General features: G+C 32.3%; 3 protein-coding genes across 3 annotated transcripts; 1 reads left to right on the forward strand and 2 right to left on the reverse strand.

Annotated features, from left to right (window-relative positions):
- On the forward strand, window positions 1-1275 carry Tsp_05698 (phosphatidylinositol 4-kinase type 2-alpha). Its single transcript, XM_003372032.1, has one exon. It carries the CDS (start codon window positions 1-3, stop codon window positions 1273-1275), a length of 1275 nt encoding a protein of 424 aa, XP_003372080.1.
- A 2709-nt stretch (window positions 1276-3984) lies between these two features.
- Tsp_05697 (putative transcription factor btd) lies at window positions 3985-5074 on the reverse strand. The gene is made up of 5 exons (XM_003372033.1): window positions 4859-5074; window positions 4667-4791; window positions 4415-4485; window positions 4258-4351; window positions 3985-4120 (listed from the first exon to the last, which is right to left on the reverse strand). Exons 1-5 carry the CDS (start codon window positions 5072-5074, stop codon window positions 3985-3987), a joined length of 642 nt encoding a protein of 213 aa, XP_003372081.1.
- A 1760-nt stretch (window positions 5075-6834) lies between these two features.
- Window positions 6835-7992, reverse strand: Tsp_05696 (putative N-glycosylase/DNA lyase). The gene is made up of 3 exons (XM_003372034.1): window positions 7946-7992; window positions 7370-7457; window positions 6835-7053 (listed from the first exon to the last, which is right to left on the reverse strand). The coding sequence occupies exons 1-3, from the start codon at window positions 7990-7992 to the stop codon at window positions 6835-6837; spliced, it is 354 nt and encodes a 117-aa protein (XP_003372082.1).

Genomic DNA, 7992 nt, shown 5'->3' on the forward strand with positions numbered 1-7992 from the left:
ATGGATCAAGAAAATGAATTTATCAAAAAAGACGAAATGCCCAGTTTCGCACATAATTCCACGGATGTCGAGAAAGCTGAACTGCTCACAAGCGGAGATACCGTGCACATCGTATACAATGGCGAAAAATACGATGATCGTGAAAGTACTTGGGAAACTCTTCATGGACAGGATGGCTCGTTGTTATTTTTGAAGCAGCAGAGTTGGCAGAAAAATGATTTTCAATTTTCCTGCATGAAAAAATCCATTGAGCAAGCTGTGAAAAATGGTTTTTTCCCTACGAGAATAGAAGACAGTTCATTTGGATCGTATCTGGTATTGGACGAGGAGAAAAATCGCGTGGGCATATTTAATCCCAAGGACGAAGAAGAATACGCCACAAGAAATCCAAGCCGAATAGGATGGCTTCAGAAAATGTTTCGTCTATGCTGTCCACGCAGAGGTTGCATTTTAGCAAATCAAGCTTATTTGTCTGAAGTCGGTGCATCAATAGTTGATGAGTGTTTGGATTTGAAAATCGTGCCGAAAGCAAAAGTAGCCTACCTGGCTTCACCGACATTCAACTATTCTTCGGCGGAGAAAAGAAAAGCTGAACAACAAAGAGAACATATATCTGGTGTGAATCTTCCCGATAAGGTGGGTTCGTTGCAATGTGTAGTGGAAGGCTTTCAACCGTGTACATTTTGGTTGAAGGTATTTGCTTCAAAAAAACTGTTGGACGATGAGCTTAAATATGAGCTGCAACTGCTGTTTGAACGGGTAATAATTTTGGATTATATCATTCGCAACACGAATAGAACCGCAGAAAATTTACTAATTTCTTATAATGATACAAGAAAAGGCGACGAAAATTATGCAGTTAATATGGCAGCCGTCGACAACAGATATGCATTTCCTTACAGACATCCTAGACGTCGACGCCCGTACACGTATTACTGGGCGACTTTACCGTTAGCAAAGAGGCCATTCAGCAATGAAACTCGATCATTTATTTTGCGAAGGTTAAATGATGCGAAACGTATGTCTTCTCTCTTTGAACATTTAAAAAAGTTATTTGAACTTGATGAGAACTTTGACCAAGATTATTTCAAGCTGCAAATGATGCTTATGCAAGGCCAAATTTTCAACTTAAAAATGGCACTTGAAAATGGAGAGACACCATACGAACTAGTAGAGAGGTGCCCCATTTATGTCCATACACATCCCGATGACATAACTTTACCTATGAACATTGTCACGGATAAGACTTTGCATTTGATGAAAGGCAAATATTGAAACTGATATTTATTTTTAAAAAATATTTACAATAATAATAATAATAATATTAATATCATCATTGTCGTTTTTATTGTTATCATTATTATCGTGAAATTATATGAACTATATATTTTTATTGATAATCTGATTTATTAACTGTTATAATTAATAAACTTATATCATTGTTTTGCATTGCTGGTATTATAACAGTTGGGTGGTTGCATTTTGCGCCCATGTAATCAATCATGCAGAATTTCATTTGCGATGGTTATTTTTTGGTTTTTTCCACTCTTGCGTTACACTTTTCTGAAGTATGCACCTTCAATATTCATTCATTATCGTCAGCATAGGTTTTTACATTTATTTCCGTTGTAAATGACGCAGCAGCGATAACGGCTGTTCGTTTTCCATTCCACACCAAGACCTCACAATTGAACGACTAGACATTTTGCTTGTTCGTAACCGTTCAAATTCACTAATTATTAGTTGTTGACCTCATTGAGCTTCATCTGGATTAATGAGCTCAATCTAAGCCGCTCATCTGTGGCGAACATTGACCGGCTAAATTCAGTATCAATGTCTGTTTTGCCGTCATTTCTCATTCACTAGAGTAACAGTGATGAAATTTTTTCTGAAATTCCTCAACTTTGCAAAACCATCAGTATTGCTTGCATTGTAAAGCCGTTGATGATTGTGGAACGGTAAGCGATGAATAATTTCTGAAGGTAACGGTTTCACGTGTTCTTTCATTTAAATTTCAGAGTTGAATTGAGAAAAATGTCTACTGATACGTGTATAACCAGTTGCTATAACAGCAATATAAAATACTTTTGAAATTTTTTTAGTTGAATTGTCCTTTTGAAAAATAAGTTTAATGAAAACTGTTTCAACTCTGTCCAAATTTTTGCTTTTGCACCATTTCTAAACGAACCGCGTCAGTTGAGAAATTTTTAAATTACAAAAGTCCTTTCACTAGCATCCAAACACAATTTTGCATTCGATCATCTGCATTCATCTTGGCAATTTTCGAAACAGAATTTTTTATTGTATCAACTTTTATTTTTGCAATTATTGTAGCATTACTTTGTTCAATTAAATTAATTTCATATAAACTTTCCACTATCTATGAACTTGCATTTTTTCCACATACAGTATAAACGTATGTAGTTTTGCTTTGATATTTTTTCGGGAATACTTATATTTCTACATCCGCCGAAGAATTGACAAATTATGTTAACTTTGATCTATTATTTAGTTGCATCAAACGTTTGTGCGTGAGAAACTTCATGTGTCATAAAGATATCGGCATGGCATTATTAGGGGAACGCATCAATTTTATTATTGGAGTTAATGGAAGTGAGTATATTTTTAGAAAATCAAAAAAATAATAACTTTAATGATTAAATTGTTTGTTTGATTTCATGTTGCGTGCTTTTTTGTGAAATTCTTTTCAGTTTCGTTGAGTTGAATATTAAAATATTTGTAGTCACTAAACTCAGTTTATAATAACTCGTTATCAATGAAATATATTTATTAATGCGCTTGAAAAAAAATCAGTATCTGGCATTTTATCTATCGATCAATTATTTGAACTGTTATTTATTTATTTATTTGAACGTTTGTTATAGTGATAGATGAATAACATGAAAGCTGTTTTGTTTCTATTGGAATGTTTAAATAACAGTTTAATCGATAAAAGGTAAATTATGCTTTTGTTTCGCAGCATTGAATTGTCTTTTAATTTGTTAGAAATAATACATGAAGGATGAAAGGTTAAATTTAATTGTGGAAGCTTTTTCAGAAATGGTGAAATTTGAAAATTTTATTTAGATTGATTTATTGCTAAACACCAGTATGCAGGAAGCAAACTTTACAGCTTTAGTTGACGGCAGTGAACTTTTTTGTGCATGATTAGTAGTGCTTTTTGTGTTCTAGAGTTTAAAATTGTACATTCAAAAATGCTGCATAATACTTATACTAACCCTCTTTGCAGTAATAATGATAAAAAGGCAGTGTTACATTGCTTTCTGCTCTTTTGAACTTTACATTTGTATTCCCTTATTTTATTGAACATTTCTTTGCTAGTTCTTTTCTTTAGGTTTTACATAACATCCGCTATTCTTGCTTAGCTTTGTTTCAGTCCAAAATTGGTATGAATTTAAAATATCACAATTTTGAGATGCTACTCTTTCAGTCGTCAGTGATTTATCACCGATGATTAATTTACTTTTATACATAATTAACATTGTTGTTTGATGAAGTTAATGACAGATTGTTTATTTATTTCTTTGTATTTTTCAAGTTAGGTCACAATTGTTTCAGAATTACTGCGGTTTAGATGTTGACATTCATGTGAAAGCTATTCAGCTTTTAGTGGTTGTTGTTCTGTAGATAGTGCCATCTGCTGCATATGAACCACTAGCAAGATGCTTCAATATTTAACAATATTGTGAATAATAATATTTTCAAAACACAGAATGCAGTATGTATAATTTTATTTTTATTTATATCATCATATATGTGAAACACATTTACAATAAATAATGTTCCAATTACTCTTGAATGTGAGTCTAATAAGCTAAACTAAACTAAACTAATAAATTAAAGTTTATGAGTTCACATTCTGCAGTTTTTAATGCAGTTGATGAGTAACTAAGCATTGTGATGTTTGAAATATGTCTTAGAATCTGGATTGGTAATTTTGTTGGCTTCTTAATTCATCGTAGTTCATCTTGAATTCGATTGTTTTCCAACATTGTTCCCTGCTGTTGGAAAAGGATTGCTTTCATTCTGATCACGCATATTTCTGTTGAAGAATACATTTACAAAGCTGGCATTTGTAGATGTTCCATAATTAGTTCTGCTAAAAGTATGTGAAGCATAATATTAAAATTGGAACAGAATACAGACAGTTTCACAAGTAGTATTTGCATTATGATATCAAATTTTGAAATATTACAGATCTTTCAAATTTTCTTCTGAGTGAAATTAATGTCATACCATTGAATATCATTTTTAGCAGTGTTTTCAGCGTTAATCATTTCATGTCTGCCGTTGTATGGCTGGTTGGCAACGCTACTGCTATGTCCATTTTCTAATAATGAAATTCATATAAAAGAAGCGTTTGACATGCTGAAAAATGCAGTTTAACGCTTACGGTAAAATTCCCCATTGTCATGGAAAAGAATTTGCTGCTGCAGTTGTGGATGTTGATTTTCACTTGCAGGTCTGCAAAGTTATACTTTGAAAAATTGAATGTTACAGCATTTATAAGCACGTATGCACAATTTAAATTTAAATGGAATCACAAGCAAATTCATCATGTGTTTTTGAAATATGTTCTTTTTATATGTTTAATATACAGTTGGATAAATATGATTGTAGGTTAAAGCTAAAACGCATTATTTACCCTTCACAGTTTTCTGGTAAGGATTGTTGAAGCATCATTGGATCAGTCATTCTAAATCCACGTCTGTTCTGTGCTTTTCTATTCAGTCTGCATTGCCTTTTTTGTTGCTCATAAATTTCGTTAACCTAAATCCATAATTGAATTTTTTCAAACTCAGAATTTAACACAGCACCATAGAATTTGCCAATTTACCATACTGGCTTTAATATCTCCGTGATTCGCGTGCGACTTCAGGTGTTCCTTTAAAGACAGTTCCCATACAAACGTTTTCTCGCATAACGGGCAAGCAAATGGTGATGCATTGCTGTGCCTTCTCATGTGATTATGCTTGGCACCTTCATTGTTGAATCTGCTTCCGCATATTTCACAAACAAACGGCCTAATTCCCAAATGAATATTCATGTGCATCTAAAGTAGGTTTTAGGAATTAATATTATGCATTTAATTTGTTTTATTGTATTTATCAGGCATGCAAGGGAAACTGTAAAAATTGTGGAAGTCAATGATAATTTATAATTTCAGGATATATATATATATTAAAGAAATAAATATAAATGAAAAAAACAGTGCTGTTAGCGTTGTTAATTATTCGAAGCGTATGCCATTACCTTATACTTATACGAAGTAGGGAAATGTTTGATGCACAATTGACAAAAACGATTCGTTTTCATTGAGAAGTGTATTCGATGTTCAGACAGTATTCGATAATGAAACTTTTTATGTCCTGAATGACCGCAAAAAATGACGCTTGTTCGCAGGAGAATGACCTTTCAACAAACCGACCGTTCGCGCACCTGTAAAGCAATGAAATAAAATGATATGCTAAATTTCAGAAGTTTAAAGTTTCAAAAGTTTCGGCAGTTTAAAAAGTTACCTGAGCATCACATTTAGAAATTGACAACTTTCAGTACACTGTTCGTTTGTAAAATTTTGCAACATATTCAAAGGAAAAATTAAAATTTTATTTAAAATAATTAAATACATTTGTTATTTGGCTACAATATTTCAAATTATCATTTTTCATACATTTATTTAGTAACGATGATAAAAATTTGCAGGTTCACTTGTGATTAAATTACAGTGCACAGCGAAGTTTAATTGATGACGTGTAACATTGCGTTTATTACGGTGATGTATATGTCATTATTTTTTTTGAATATTTCCAATTTATACGAATGATAATGGAAGAAAAAAATTTTTTTAGAAAATTTCGAAAATTTATACTCTGTAGACTTTGCTCTTCTCGGGAGTCAAAAATGTTTTTTCGAGAATATTGCATTTTTGACAGGCATATTTTAAAATAAGAGCATCCTATCTTTTATTTGCTTAGCGATGAATGAACAGCGAGCGTTGTCCGCTTAGTCGGCGTTGTTTCCTGTGACGTCAGGATTAAGCCGGGCAGAATTTTGCTTCGTGCGAAGACATTGCATGATATTTATAAAAAGGGTTTCTGTGCTTTTGTTCAGTATTAGTCATTTTCTAATTAATCAGTGTTATTATCCCCATTTACTGTATATTGTTTCTTCGTTCTTATGCTTCCCTTCGCCCTTGAATAATAAAATCTACTTTGGAAACAATCCTACTTGGTGGTGATCGACCTCGGAAATCACAACAGTGTACATGTACATTCATAATTTACATTGTTCCGCAGACTGTGAAAGAAAACTACCATGCACTTGTGGAATAAATGACCTCTGAAATTTGTATACTGCTAATCTGAATACTACGGAAAGTTGCTGGTCTGTAGCTTTCTTTTGACGTAACTAGAGACTGCTGATTTTAGCAACGAAACATTTTTGACGTTTCAATGATGTATATAGTCTTCAGTTTTGAGCAATTCGTTTCTCCTTCATTTTCTCACTATTTTCATAAAACATCTCTCAAAACTGATTAAAAATTAAATCGAACGTCGAAGCTATTGCATTTGTACTAATTTATCTTTTTATAACAATGAATAGAGTGAATTTAACAATTTTTTCATTCATACCAAATGTGTGGCTATTTTAATTTATTTTGACTATATTAACAATGATTGAATGTCGCTTTCCAAAGTGAGCAATAATTAATTCTACTAGGTGTCGAAGAAGTAAGAAAAAATACAATTAAAATAAATGATTTAACAATTCCTGACAATTTATTGCGCTCATTATTAATATGTTTTCGAATCTTTAAAGATATCCACGTAACAGTTCAAGAAAATGAATTCCTAGTAGCTCGAAAAGTGCAAAGAACCATTGAATGCAGGCACGATAACTGCAAACAACATTGTGCCAGCTGAAGGTATATAAATTATCAATAACCCACAATGATGATTTGTTGAGAAATTTGATAAAATTGTCATTATTGGACGCGACATCTGCAGAAGAGAAGACAACCTCAAAATCACACTGAAATTTTAATTAGCATTAATAATTTTGATTAATTCTTATTTCATAAGAGTATTCAATCAAAAATAGTCGAAATGAAAAATTTCAATTTAAAGCTTTTGTAACAGAGAAATGAAAGTCAGGAACAATTTTTCTTAAAAGGAGCCATCTCTTTTTCACTCAAAACTTCAATGGAGTCTACATAAAATTTCGTAAAATGATATTCAATGCATAAATATTTAACAGACATATTTCATTTATGCCTAAAAATCTTCTTCACTAAAATGCCACTTTACATTCTGCTTTCAGGCAATATCTCGACAAATGAGCAACAAACAAACATTGCGGTTAAGTTTATTGTACATCCCTCATCATTTACGATCGATTGAAGCCAGATTTGTCCATTTTTGGAATCTAACGTTTTCCTGAAAAATTGCGAAATTTCATGGGCTATAAACTTGGTTGATTTTGCGAAAATCAGCGAAAAATTCGTTTTAAAAATTTGGAATCTTTTTCGATTGTTATAGTTTCATATTCATACAAGAAAGTGTATTTTGCGGTTTCAATATCAACTACTCAACAGTTGTGGATCAAATGGGCTCTACATTTTTCTACTGTCTATCTTAATACTTTTTGAATTTCCCCATAAGTAACTCTCAAAGGGCATTTCTGGATTTTATGGTTCTTCTCGTACCTTTGAAATCTCACCAGCTAAGGAGATGGGTGTTTTTGCGAAAAATGGGCAAGTACTGTTTTCGCAATTTAAAGTTCGGTTGATTTCCGGACATACACAATGATTACCGATACTGTGATGCAATGTCCGTTTAGAAATTAACCAGAAGTTGTGAAATAAATGGACTCTAAATTTCTCTACTGCATATCTTAAAAAACGCGAAATTTGCCCATCACTAACTCTCTTTCTACGACAGCAATGATTACCAATTTCTCCACTTGAGACAT

This window comes from Trichinella spiralis (assembly GCF_000181795.1).
Source record: "Trichinella spiralis strain ISS 195 chromosome Unknown Scfld9, whole genome shotgun sequence".
In the NCBI taxonomy this organism is placed as follows: Eukaryota; Metazoa; Nematoda; class Enoplea; order Trichinellida; family Trichinellidae; genus Trichinella; species Trichinella spiralis.